This window comes from Diadema antillarum, unplaced genomic scaffold (genome assembly GCF_040938485.1).
Source record: "Diadema antillarum isolate AM-2024a unplaced genomic scaffold, OU_Dant_1.0 scf00000101, whole genome shotgun sequence".
Classification (NCBI taxonomy): Eukaryota; Metazoa; Echinodermata; class Echinoidea; order Diadematoida; family Diadematidae; genus Diadema; species Diadema antillarum.
Window position 1 is genome coordinate 1398854 of NW_027270990.1, and position 13837 is coordinate 1412690.

At 36.0% G+C, this 13837-nt stretch overlaps 1 protein-coding gene across 1 annotated transcript; it reads right to left on the reverse strand.

Annotated features, from left to right (window-relative positions):
• Positions 1-1327: 1327 nt before the first annotated feature.
• Positions 1328-12961, reverse strand: LOC139718887 (uncharacterized). The gene is made up of 5 exons (XM_071630328.1): positions 12781-12961; positions 11556-11968; positions 7403-7538; positions 3926-4098; positions 1328-3413 (listed from the first exon to the last, which is right to left on the reverse strand). The coding sequence occupies exons 2-5, from the start codon at positions 11880-11882 to the stop codon at positions 3192-3194; spliced, it is 858 nt and encodes a 285-aa protein (XP_071486429.1). The 5' UTR covers positions 11883-11968; positions 12781-12961; the 3' UTR covers positions 1328-3191.
• Between the last annotated feature and the right edge of the window lie 876 nt (positions 12962-13837).

Consider the following 13837-nt stretch of genomic DNA (forward strand, 5'->3'; position numbering starts at 1 on the left):
CTATATGCCACGCATTATTATTTTGAAGACTGCTCATATTAACTGTACCGGTAAACCACTATCGCATTATGACAACAAAACACGGAAAATAAATAAATGTTGAGATATTTACAAAATGTGCCTATTTGGATAAAAACAGAAGAATTAATAATGTTGTGAAAAGAGGAGAAGAAAATTAATTAAAGCAAATCCATGTAAAGTGAATAATATGACTTATCAAGAAGGCCTGCATAAAAAATAAAAAAAGTAGTACATCAGACTAACATATGAAGAGTTTGTTTGCAAAAACCGATAAGTCCATATTTGCCAAATGGAGATATTTGCGATTAAAGGTCAAGAAAAATACAAAGAATAATAAGAAAATTGTTGCTTCTTTTGACCATAACTTCAAAAATATACCTTTGAATGTAGTGACCAATATATCATTTAAAAGGTATTATTTTGTACATTATGACAAAAATTGTACTTCAAAATCTTCAAAAATGGACTTATCGGTTTTTGCAAACAAACCCTTCATATAGTAATACTATTATTGCAGTTATTATGCGCTCTGAGTACTTTTATCATGAAAAAAAAAAAAGAAACGCATGCAGGTCATTGGGGTGGTGTAGTTTTGGTGGAGGTGGGGGATTCCGATTCTCACTTTTAGAAATTAAGTTTATCAACCCTGATGAAAATCTGTTTTGTAATGGCTAAGATATCAAAGAGCACAGTAAAACAAAGGGGTCCCACCAAAACCCACCTTTTATTAGGACCACTTTGTTTTACTCAACCATTTCAAAACCAATTTTCATCAAATAAACTTCGCATTTCTCTTAGAATTGTCAGTTATGATCTTTATATATTTCATAGGAAGTTTATTATTCTTACAAAAAAAGTTGGAAACCTGAAGCCCCATCTCAACCAAAACTACACCATTCAATTAAGAATACCATTCTGACACTGCCTGATAACAAATTCATAAAACAAAAACAAAAACAATTCCTTCATAAATTGATTAACATACAAACCGAATCTCTATATTCCCCATGCAGTTATTACATTTTCTCTCTTTCTGACTCATGCAGTACCAGCAGTCGCATCTGGACATTCATTATTAGATATTAGCGCCTCAATGGCAGTTGTCAAATTTCTGAGTAATATTCATCTAAATGACGATATTCATAGCGTTATATTCCTATCATTATAATGACTGTCTCTTCATATTAATCTCAAGCGTTACGATATTTATTTCCAGACGATCATTGAATTTAACGCTAACCCATTCTTACCACCATTATACTGACGACTGACAGTTTAGTTGCGACATTACTATTTGACATGTAATCATTGTATTGACATCGGATGAAAGTTGATGTGTCATCTAGGCACTGGAACGTCACCTCATAAATGAAAATAACCATGGTTCGAATACTTGACTTTGCTCTGTAATAAGCTTAATCCGACAATATTGGCCAACGTGTCCTCAAGCAATATTTCTGAAATATTGGTCAAAATCGTCTTTTTGACGCAACAAGCTCATTCGAAACTCCCACTGAAATCAGGTGATCAAATCCTTACTATAAAAGGGCTGTACCAGAAAACATAAAATACTTATATCAATCTCTAACATGTCTAAAGAACGTACAAGGTATGGATATCTCATTCAGCCATTCATGATTTACAAACAAGTGAAGCCGCTGAGCTGCCATATCACTAGACCCACTCTATGGGAATCTGCATGCATCTTTCACGGCAGAGACTCACCAGGATCACGTGATGCCGTGGGATCCGTATGGGACACATGCACGGTAAGATCAAGATGGCTGCGCGGTGGATTCAAAGTGATTGGAGTATGAGATATCCAGATACTTCCCAATAGAAATCAGTGGGCATGCATCATCGGAAAAAGTGTACCAATAGGTAGGTTTACCAGTGTAATCGGCAATCTCATTGATATTATACATCTGAGGACCTACAACAAAGTATGTTTCATAGGCCTATTAAATCTACCTGAACATGCAATGCATTTCAGTAGTAATTGTGAGTGAACTTCACAATAAATAACAGTTGTTTCCATGTCAGGCAAGCCTACGGCAAAACTTCTGATTGTCAGGAGCAGACTTTACTAGGCCTATACCAGGGGCAGATTCAGGAGTTTTGTAAAAAAAAAAAAAAAAAAAGAGGGGGCACAACTAATAGTTTTGGTGCCACTTTGGGGTTTCATTTCACTTTTTTCTTTTTATTTCTTTTGTTTTTAACGACGTGCGCCGGTTGCGCCCTCCTCTGGATCCGCCACTGTAACATTACTTAGCAAAGACATAACATCATGAATACATTAATATCATTTGGTGGTCAATAGTGGTTCTATCTTTTATCGAAGGTGGCGCACTTCGGTTCTTGTAGAATCACACCGACATTCTGAACGGTCCGATATTAAGGTGTCATAACAGGTAACGGCGAGCTTTAGATCTGCGACGCGAACGCTAAAGACGACGTCATTAGGCTGAAAATTGTGTTCTGCACATGCGCCAGGCAGCTGTTTCCATTGTTCAACCTGTGAGGTTGCGTCGTCGTAGCGTTCGCTTCCCAGATCTCAAACTCGCTAGCATCAAACATTAACAGAACTCTGTGCTACCTTATACAAGTGTGTATTATTATTGTGTGTGAGTTTTTTTTATTGAAGGTGAGAGTAAAGGAAATCATCTCAGCATTTTCAAAATGTGGTTGTACTGTACGATCTGACAGCAAAAACAAACCGCACCCATTGTAAAAGTGCAACACATTATAGAATCAAATTTGTACAAACTTGTACAAGATTTTAACGAATTGCCCGGTTTCCTCACACTTTCACTGGGTGCTTCATCGATCGTTCTGTATTATTCTGGATTCCTATGATAATTTTTTTAAGCAAACTCCCCTCAATAAGGAATAAGCGAAGTGATGTGGCTTGAAGATGACTGGGGCATATCTACCGGAGAATGCAGAGTACGTAGACCCCTCGGGTGCAATATACTGTACGGGAAAGATATGAACGCAAAGGTGGAGGTTCCTGGACGAGTTAAAAGACGACTCGATGGCCCTTCATAGTCCAAGAAAAGGTTGCACATGGTAATTACATAATAGTGAAATGGGGGATAGAAAATCACTGGAAATGCGCAGCGCAGTAGTGGCAGTAGCAGTTACAGTAAGGCGATTGTGGAAGTCATCATCTACTTCGCTGGACCATCCGATGACGGCTGACAGAGCATGAACACGCCGAAGAAGGTGTCTTCGGGCGCCGTGCTGATGACGAGGTTCCCGTTCGGCACGTGCAACTCGATCTCGTCACCGACGTCGAGCCAGAAGACGCCGCCGTGGTACTTGGTGGCGTACTGCCCCACGGGAATGACGCTCCGCATCAGAGTCGCAGAGTTTCGACGAGTGCTGAAAACCTGTCATCGAAGAAACACAGCAGATTCTTACTCACAGGCTTCTTTTAATATTCCCTCTCTATTTAGCTTCTAATCCAAATGTATGTTGTATTCTCATGCCTTTTGGTCTATATAAATACCTTATAAAGATAATATGCATCATGTGTTTTGTCAACACTTTTGTCTTATATTTCTGTCTGAAAAATATTAAGCCCCATGTCTACAAAAAAGGAAGATCCTCCTGATCATCTTAAATCATAATTATTTCTGACGTAACATCCTTTTCTTGTAACAACATTGAACTGAATGCTAGAAACAGTAATATGCCTCACCATTCATTGTCAGACATTTCCATAAATAAAAGAACACGGTGATGGTGTTTGAATAAGTGCAGATACCAATAGCAAACATGGTAATTACTATACTATGAATTGTAACAACACCGGCAAGGGTGAAAGGCAAAGTCGCAAATAACAATCGCACAATATGCAAATGATTTTTTTTTTTTTTTTTTAAGAAAGCTATACACTCACCATTGGTTCTTCATCGTAGATTCGGTCACTACGTAAGAGCGTCTTTCCACTCTCCATGGGATATACTTGGCTATAAACGTAATAGAGACCAGGTACTCTGATTCTGATCACACCGCTCTCGGAGATAAAATCCACGTGACGAGTGACGTCATTCGTCAAGGACATTACACGACCTATCATGGTAAAATAGAAGGAGAGAAAATTAGAAATAAAGTAATTATGTTCATGTATGTAATACTATGTGTATGAATGCATGTACATTATGTATGTGTATTTAATCATATAATATCATCATTATGTTGTGTATGTGTGTATGTCTGTGTGTGCGTGTGTGAGTTTATGGGGTATATGTTTTGTGCGTAATCTCATTCTATCAATATATGATTATTATGTGAAAAGTAAGAGTAGTTATTGAGCCCGGATGCACCACAATGATAGTTTATAGTCACGAAAAGTTTAAACTTCAAAAGTAGTCCCGCGTTGTGGATTTACCGGAGGGTGAAGTGAAACGAAATTACTACGAGGCCAATTCATTCTTATTGGAATGCGCACACTATATTGAAGAGCGCATGCCATTGTTATTTACATATCATTTTCATGATATAACGCGAAAATCAAAAATAATGAATGTCATGTGATCACAATTACTTTTTTTTTGTTTTTCAACGATGTTTATTCTGTTCCATTCAAAGTAATAGAAAAAAAATAACAATTTTCATTTGCTACAATTGAAATGACGAAAATATACATTTGTGATCATAATAGCAAATTTGCTATTGCTGTACATAATGACATAACAAAAATTACATTTTCATGAACAATTATCAATTTACATACAGTCACTTCCCCTATGCTCTCAAAAAATTGCTTAAATTTGACAGTGATTATTCAATTCTTCTATCATTAATCTTAATAATCATCCAAATGAATTATGCAGCAAAATTATACAGTAATAAGTAATGGAACCATATTATTTATCAACCAATACCCGCCCACCTACTAACTCATATCCCTTACTGAGTCCCTATGACCACCCCCACCAGTTCCCTCCCTTCCTGTTTCCTCCCCCATCCCCATCTGTACACATGCAACACACAAACACACACAAACACACCCATACACACACACACATACACATGCACCTAATTTGGTTAACTGCTCTTACCTACACATCACAATATAGTAAATATAGTTATATAATCAGCCCGCCAACAGGCTGACAGGAACGCATGGGAGAGGAGGGGGAGAAAATACAACACAACACAAGAGAAAAAAAAGAGAAGAAGAAGAAGAAGAGGAGGAGGAATGAAGGAAAGGAAAAAAATGAAGAAAAGAAAGAGTGGAATACTATGGAAACATTACTATTTTCATAAAAGTCACAGACGTTGCACGTAGCTTCAGACTGGTTTATTCAACGAAGTCTCAAAATATTCCCATTTTTGTAAATGTACATGTAGCTTCCCAGCCTTGGTCGCAAGGATTTTTTCCTCATTTATCAATTCAACAATAATCTTTTGCATCTTTTCTCCAGTGGGTAACTTATTTCCCGTTCTAGATTTAAAAAATGATGTATTTTATTAAGATAATCAAAGTATTTACACATTTTGATCTACTTGAATAACCAGAGATTCCCCCAAATATATCTCTCCAATCCATATTCCTTAACTCATTTATATCAAAATAATTAATTATGAATTCCCATAACGGTTTCACTTTAACACAGTGTAAAAATAAGTGCAGATAAGTTTCAGGCTCATGTTGGCAGAAGGAACAAAGGCTGTCTGTTACAAAACCAAACTTCATTAAACGCTCCTTAGTGTAAACTACGCAATGTAACATCATAAATTGAAATTCTCTATATTTTCTTATCAATGTACACTTACTCGGTTTAATAAAAAGATCTTGTATTTCTTTGTTTGTATAATCATAGCTACTGTGGTCATCTTTAATATGTAAAACATAAGTTGACTGTAAATCTTTCACCATAGCGTCATATATTTTTCTCGATTTTAAAACTTGCAAATTTACTCTCTGACCAGAAAAAATCAATTTTAAGTCAAAGTTTGTGGAATCAACTTGCTGAAGTGTACCTGCTCTCATAGAGTCCTTCCATTTCTGGGGTATAGCATTAAATATATCATTCAGTTTAAGCAATTCTTCTACCTTAAAACCAAGACCCAAGCTTTGAAAATGTGACTGAGATCTCAAATGACCGTTATCTAATATATCTTGTATTGTAATTATTCCTGCATCAAATAAATCTTTATGAAAAAACATCCTACCTGCTATGCATACACTCCTATTATTAAATATCATTGGATTTACAACCTCATTTTCCAATTGTCTATATTTATAGATATCGAGCCAAACCTTCAATATTTCCGAATAAAAAGGTGGTACATTATCTGTCATAATAGATGAATCAAAGTCACACATAAACAGGAATCTACTTCCTACTGTACTAAAACAGAAGTCAAAAAATAATTTCCACCCAACTTCTTTTTCTCCATATAGAAGGCGTTTAAGCCACATAATACGTTGTGCCTTAACAAACAACCGAAAGTTCGTCATTCTTAAACCCCCAAACTCATAATCTTGATACATAATATTTCTCTTTATACGGTCTTTGCCATGCCACAAGAAATCAAAGGTAATTTTTTCGACTTCTGAAAATACCCACTGAGGAACAACAATAAGTGATGCTACATAATTTAATTTTGACAAGGCGAATGTTTTCATAAGATGTATTTTTCCCATAACACGTAAACACACACATACACACACACACACAACACACACAATACGTGTAATGTAATTGCATGCGTTTGTTTTTGTATATTGCATATTAAAGGAAACGAAAGCCAACGTAAAATTAATGTTGATTGAGTAAAAGGCAGCAATAATGGAGAACACATCAGTGAAAATTATTTTGAGGAAATCGGACAAATTTACGAATGTTACAAAGGTCAGTGCCGTTATTGCTGGATAGGAGGACTAATACATTTTATGACGTCATTTTGAATGACAATATGCAGAAAATATAAAGGGAATTCCATAAAATTACTGCATATACTTTCTTTATTTCTTTTATTCATTCTTGTATGTTTTTGGAAAGAGCTATATAAGTCAAGTTTTCTTTCATCATGCTATAGAAAAGTCCAAATATGTTGAATTTTCTTCACACTCTTAGTATCTTTGTCCATTATTGATAATGATGTCATGAGTAAGTTTGTAGTATATACAATGTAGTCTCCTTATCCATCAATGACGGCAACAAAGGAAATTATATTAATGGATTGTCCGATTTTCCTCAAATTTTCACTGATGTTTTCAATCAATATTGCTATTTTTACGAAATCCACATTTTATTCGGGCTTTATAGTTTTCCTTTAATACAGGCATCAAGCTTACATTATAATATTATGTATAAGTTGATAAAAAGGTAATAAATGAAGGACGTAGACGGAGATATATTACCGGGGAATCGCTCATATTCGGTCCGCGTTTCTCCCTCGTTGGATCCTACCACGTGGGCGTAAACCTGGCAGTCCGTGTAATTAGATGCAAGTGCGCCGCGTGCGTCTGGCGTGACCACGTGATCGTTTGGCGCCACCTGTAAGAAAAGGTAATCGGTCAAGAGATTAGAATTAATTGTAATCTAGTGCCTATGTGCAAGGTTTACACAACACAAATTGTGAGATATTAAAATGCCGAGCTTGCAAGGGAGGAAATTTTAAAAAAAAAACTTCAAAATTCAGCAAGAGAATGCAACAATAATCATCAGATAATCGTCTCAGACACGGCGAGAGATATTACGAGTTCAAACTCTAGTACCCCCTCCCCCACTCTGTTTGGTGATGATCACGTATATTGATAGCTTCTATGTGCACGTGGAACCATGTTTTCTCTGTCGACCAGCCGAACTCGTTATTCATGCTAAGAATAGTGGTGGTACCAACGCGGATACGCATATTTATAAACTGAATATCCGTGATAATGGGGCCCGACATTACAAGATAACAACCATGTGAATACGTATAGAATTCACACAATGGATATGATATTGCGTGAAAATCCCCAGTCATACGAAACAAATGTAATAGCAAATGAATATAGAAAAGGTTATTCTCTTGATTTGACTATTCTAAAGATATAATACATGCGATCCAGCTATAAGAAGACACTGTAATCCATGCGATCGTATTCAATAACTAGTACGCACGAACTTAAGGAGACTATTTGCGGCTCTTTAAACGTTTTCAATTATATTAAATTCCATTCAATATTATTTCATGTTTTAGTGCTGCCGTTGCTCACACAATGTCCCCCGATAAAGCTTGATCCAGAGTTATCAGTGATTATACATATATAATCTACAAGGGTCTGTGTGATTGAGTTACATCTATTTAGTATTTTTTATTGTACAATTCAAAACCCACCCTATAAAAGACGAAGATAGAGGGGGGGGGGGGGGGGAGGAGGGAAAGTGTACAATTTTCATATTAATAAATGATAACTATTTACAGCCATTTATACCAAAGTGCTGTTTTTACTTGAGTGTTTGTTTGCTTTGCTTTTATACCCAGCACAATAAATGAAAGTTGTGCTTTCAGTTGCGAGTTTACTCCTATAAGCTTTGGACTGTCACGTGTTGGAACTTGTTCCCCGTAGTCACAAGCAATAAAGTAATCAGAACCAAATTAATCCTAATTTAAGTATGTTGTTTATTCAAGAAGAGTTCTTTCACTCTCGTCCTCTTCGATTGTTCTAAAAGGGAAAATGGTTTTCAATCGTGCATTAGTGTCATTCAGTTCGTGTTGAAATTACCCCTTTGCACAAGAACATTTTCTTAAAATGTTAACCTTTATCATCTAAAGTGCGTAATTAGAATTGATAAATGAATTGTTTAATGTGCATCCAAAATACTTTTCAGTAACGCTATCAAAATTGGGATATTATAGGAGGTATCGGGTTAATGCACTGAGTAAGGTGATGTCGGGGAAATATTAATATTAGATTATTGTATTTATAAAAGAAACATTCACATTTTCATTTACCCACACACACACACACACACACACATACACACACACACACACACACACACAGATGCATAGTTTGTACAAAACCAATTGATGATGGATGTGCGAATCTACAAGGCAATAGCGTCTTCGTCTCACACTTTTCACACCGAATGGTGCTCGCAGCATCTCCCAAATCGCTTCTTCTTATTAGTCAGCAATCCAGAGGACATGGGGAATCCCACCCTTGAAAGGGATGGTATAGTTTCGCTTGAGATGGGACTTGAGGTTTCAAACGTTTTCTGATGATGACTTTTGGAGATAATGAGAAACCCCTCAGGAAATATGAAAGAGCATAATATATGATTCTAAGACATTTTAAGAGAAATTCAAAGTTTATTTGATGAAAATAGGTTTTGAAATCTCTGAGCCAAAATAAAGCAATCCTAATAAAAGATGGGACCCACGTTTTATTAGGATCGCTTTACTTTACTTTGTTTTTGGATATCCCAGCTATTTCGATACCTATTGCAATCCAATAAACTTTGAATCCCTCTTAGAAATGCATGCTTTTTAACAATTCATAAAGCATTTTGTAAGTATCCCGCAAAAAGTGAAAAGCTGAAATTTCACCTCAACTAGACTATACCATCCCTTTAAAGTCAAATTTGCTGAGACATTTTCCAGTGATTTGGTGGGAAAAGGTGATCTTTTTAATCTTTTGCATTTCAGTTGAATGATTAGAATTTGTGAAATTTTATGCGCCTGCCAAAGGAAAATTTGTTTGTTAATAACACTATCAATTCATTTATTGTCTTGCACATCATATTGCACATCACATTGTTAAACTAAGAAGGAAAAAAAAGAATAAAACGTGTACATGACGACACAATGACAAAATATATCATATTTCTGCCTCTAATTTTAATGAACACGTTTCCTATTAGAATATACGATTATTATATATCAAAATATCCACCAATTTTCTATTAATAGATAACGGGTTTGACGTCTAATGAAGATGTATATTTCATCAAGTAAACTCTTTAATTTCTCTTAGAATTATGCTCTTTAATTTTTAACATAAATGGTTTTTAATCATTTCGCAAAAAAAGAAAAGAAAAAAAGTTAGAACCTGAATCCCCATCTCAACCAAAACTATATCATCCCTTTAAGAGATGTTTGAGGTTGGAGTCTCTGAATTTGCTCTCTATGGATTCTCAAATTTTTGAAAAGGTATTCACCACATTCCTTGCCACAGACGATGTGTTACCGTCATAATGTACACCCTTTGCTCTTTCTCCATGCTTACAATATTTTCTGGGGAACTTTTTTTTTGCGTCTTCATGCTCTCTAGTTATGATTCAGTAAGAGCACATGAATCAATTTTCGCATGGATAATACTTCGTTTCATGATTGTATTTTGGTTTTTTTCTTTTTATAAAGCAATTTTTATGGACAGTTTTTCGTTAAGCATGAGTAAACACATAAATTATCTGCACTCATGCATTCTATCATTATGTTAATTCAATAGGATGACATCAACCAACTTTCTGTTTCAAAGGATGTCTTTATATTTTGAGGTGAGGATTCAGCAGCTATACCTAGAATTTAAAGTCTATCTGATTTCATAGGATTGCTTTGTTTTGGATATCTCATCCATATCAAAACCAATTTTCATCAAATAAACTTTTGAATTCCTCTTAGAATTATATGATAGGTCCTATAATTTTCATAATAAAGGTTTCGCATTATCTAAAAAAAAAGCTATCATCATAAAACGTTGGAACCTGAATTCCCATCTCAACCGAAACTGTACCATCCCTTCAAAGGGGATTGTGTACATCATGTAAATTCAGTGGATACAGATAATAATACATAAGAGTATGCATTTTGAGTAAAATCGAAAAAATCATTCAGCAGACATGAAAATGTGGAATTTTGTGTTGATGGAGAACTTTGATGATGCATTAATCAAAGAGTCAATTTCTTTTTTCAATTTGAGATGCTTTAGATTAAAGTTGCTATACTGTAGTAAACATGGAAAATAAAAAGAAAAGAAAGGATATTCTCAATCATAACTTCAAGAATATCAAATTACTTGTTATGTGACAAGAGAGGTATCACAAGAAATGTTTTATTTTGATCTATCTGATGATTAACTTTATTAATTTTGAAATGTTTGAAAAAGGCGCTTAAGCTGTTTAAAACGGTTGTATAGCTTTGGTTGAGACATAATATAATGTCTTCAGGTTTCTAACTTTTTTTGTGAGATGCAAGAAACCTCTAGTAATACGAAATATGAAAGAGCAATGTAATTCTAAGATGGATTCAATGTTTATTTGATGAAAATTGTCTTGGAAATAACTGACAATGACTGATATGTCCAAAAGAGAACAATTGTAATAGTAGGTGGGTCTATTAGGTGCCCTTTGTTTTACTTTGTTTTTGGATGTCTCAGCAATTTAAAAAACCGAATATATCTAATAAACTTTAGAATGGCATACTCCTTGTCATTTTTATAAGTGTTTTCGTGGAATCTTGCACACAAAAAAAAAGTTAAAAAAAGGTATATCTACCACCATAGCAATGTATACTATAGTACTTACCCGTTGACCATGTCCAGACTCAGGGTTGCAGCCATTCCCCTTCTTGTAATTATTGAGCACGGATGGAGAGAACAGTGTGACGCAAATGGCAGAAAGGGACATGATGACGCATGCGCCTGCCATCCAGAGATTTAGGTTGCAGTAGGCTGACGCGGATTGGTTGTTGTCCTCGCGCGCATTCGTGGCAACATCGTCTGGTCGCTTGTCAGCGCCTATATCATCCAAACGTGTTTCCTCTGTGACGCACGGGTCATCGCGAGTAACAACTGCTACATCGATGTGTTTCTGGTTGTGGCCGGTGGCAGCAATCGTAACTGGTGAACCCATTTCCTAACCTTGCGTTGTTGTTGGTGTTGTTGTTGTTGTTGTTGTTGTTGTTGTTGCTTTCCACGCAGATGAGATGAAAGGAGATGCTGCAATATAATAAATCAAAGTTCGAAACAATAACTTCGCAATATTTTATTGAGTCGTTTCGCAATTTCACGAAAGACGTTCAAATGGATATCCTTAAAAAAAAACCCAATGAAATAAACAAACAAACAAACAACCGAACAGACAAACCAGACAGATAATGATGCTGCTGATGATGATAAAGAATGAAGATGGAGGACATGTATACTACGTATAAAAATCCCTCTTGCGGTTGAAGAATTGGCTTTTCTGTATTATACTTAAGAGAAGCTAATGCTGGAAGAATTTCCCAAGAAATTAATTTTTACTATTTAAGCGTATTCTTTTGAGTCTAGAGTCTTCACGGGAGCCGACAAGAAGTAAAAGTGCCACAAGGCACAGAATTTTTGAAATCTAACATGGATGATCAATGCAATTTACCATGCGAAAGATTGGATTGTTGTTATTCCGCTAACAGCCGCTAACATTCCAGTGGGCGTATCACAGGACAGACGACCAGAAGAAATTTTGAAACAATTAAATTTCGAACAGTTTTCCAGAAAAGAAAACGGAAATTACGACATGTCCTCGAAAACTGACGTAATTCCATTATGTTTAAAACTCCCGACGTCCATACAACGTACAAAGAAAGTCGGCCTAATATACATGTAATGTTATCACACACAAATATAAAGATCCATTGTCCTTCCCATTGAATCACTGCGTGGTCGGGGAAATTCACCCCTGACTGACTCACCAATGTCAATGAGAAAAAAATGTCCTTTGCTTGAGGATATTGATAATATCAGGGATATCGTCCACGAGGTATACGAACCTTTCGAATATACGAAGCTGCTGCTCACGGCTATAGGCAGTATATAGGGGAACCTGGCTCTGGTGCAATTGACGAAAAATGCTGAAATGTTATTATCGTCGTAAGATACACTAGTCCTACAGGGCACACGTTTGCCAGATTGGTCGCAATGTTACCATGCGCTTGGAGACTCTGCGAGATGACTACAGCTCTCCTGTTAACGCGCTCTATTGTCGCCCTCTTTCCGCTTATACCGAGTAACGGGCAACAGCATGCAGATGCATTGAACCATTCTCGCGAACTTTGAGCCGGGGAATCCCCTAAGTGCTATAACTGTTAGCTATAATAGTACATGTATATCCATACGCCTGATGTCACATGATTGCATTGTTGCGTGCCAGCCCGTATATATTTTCAAGTGTTGACATGTCGTATAGTCTACATTTACGAATGCTGGGGTTTGTTGAATCACGAACGCTGTCCAAGGGCTTCGGTTCAAGCAAAATAAAAAAAGATTTAATTATTGTTCCAAGTACATGTAGGTCAACCTGTTTCTCTGGCATCTTGAATGTGTGATGTATAAAAGGCTTGTGTGCGTGCGTGCGTGTCTTTTTGGGAGTGTCCTAGTCCAATAGTAAAATTCATTCCAGTGTCCTGAAAGTAGACTATACTCTGTCGTCTGTCATAATTAATTTACCTTTTATTCGTTTTTTTTTTTTTCATCTGCACCGAAACAGATTTACTATAGTCCCTCTATAAGTGTGGACAACAGTATCCACCACCCGCAAAGAGACGTGGATTCTACAAAACTATACCCCTTTATATTACCAGAACGTTCTAGTTCTTGCATGATTGGCATCAACACTGTCAACATGCATATCATGATGTTTAGTCACTGTCGTAGGATTATGTATAAATACATAATAATTATAATGATGTTTGTATAGTCCGCGTGTTGGTTCCAGTACAGAAAAGATAACGAAGTAGGGTAGTAATGCATTTCAGTCTAAAAGTGCTATTTATTCAGACCAAATTTTCGACGAATACATTCGTCTTCCTCAAATAAACAAGAGCATAT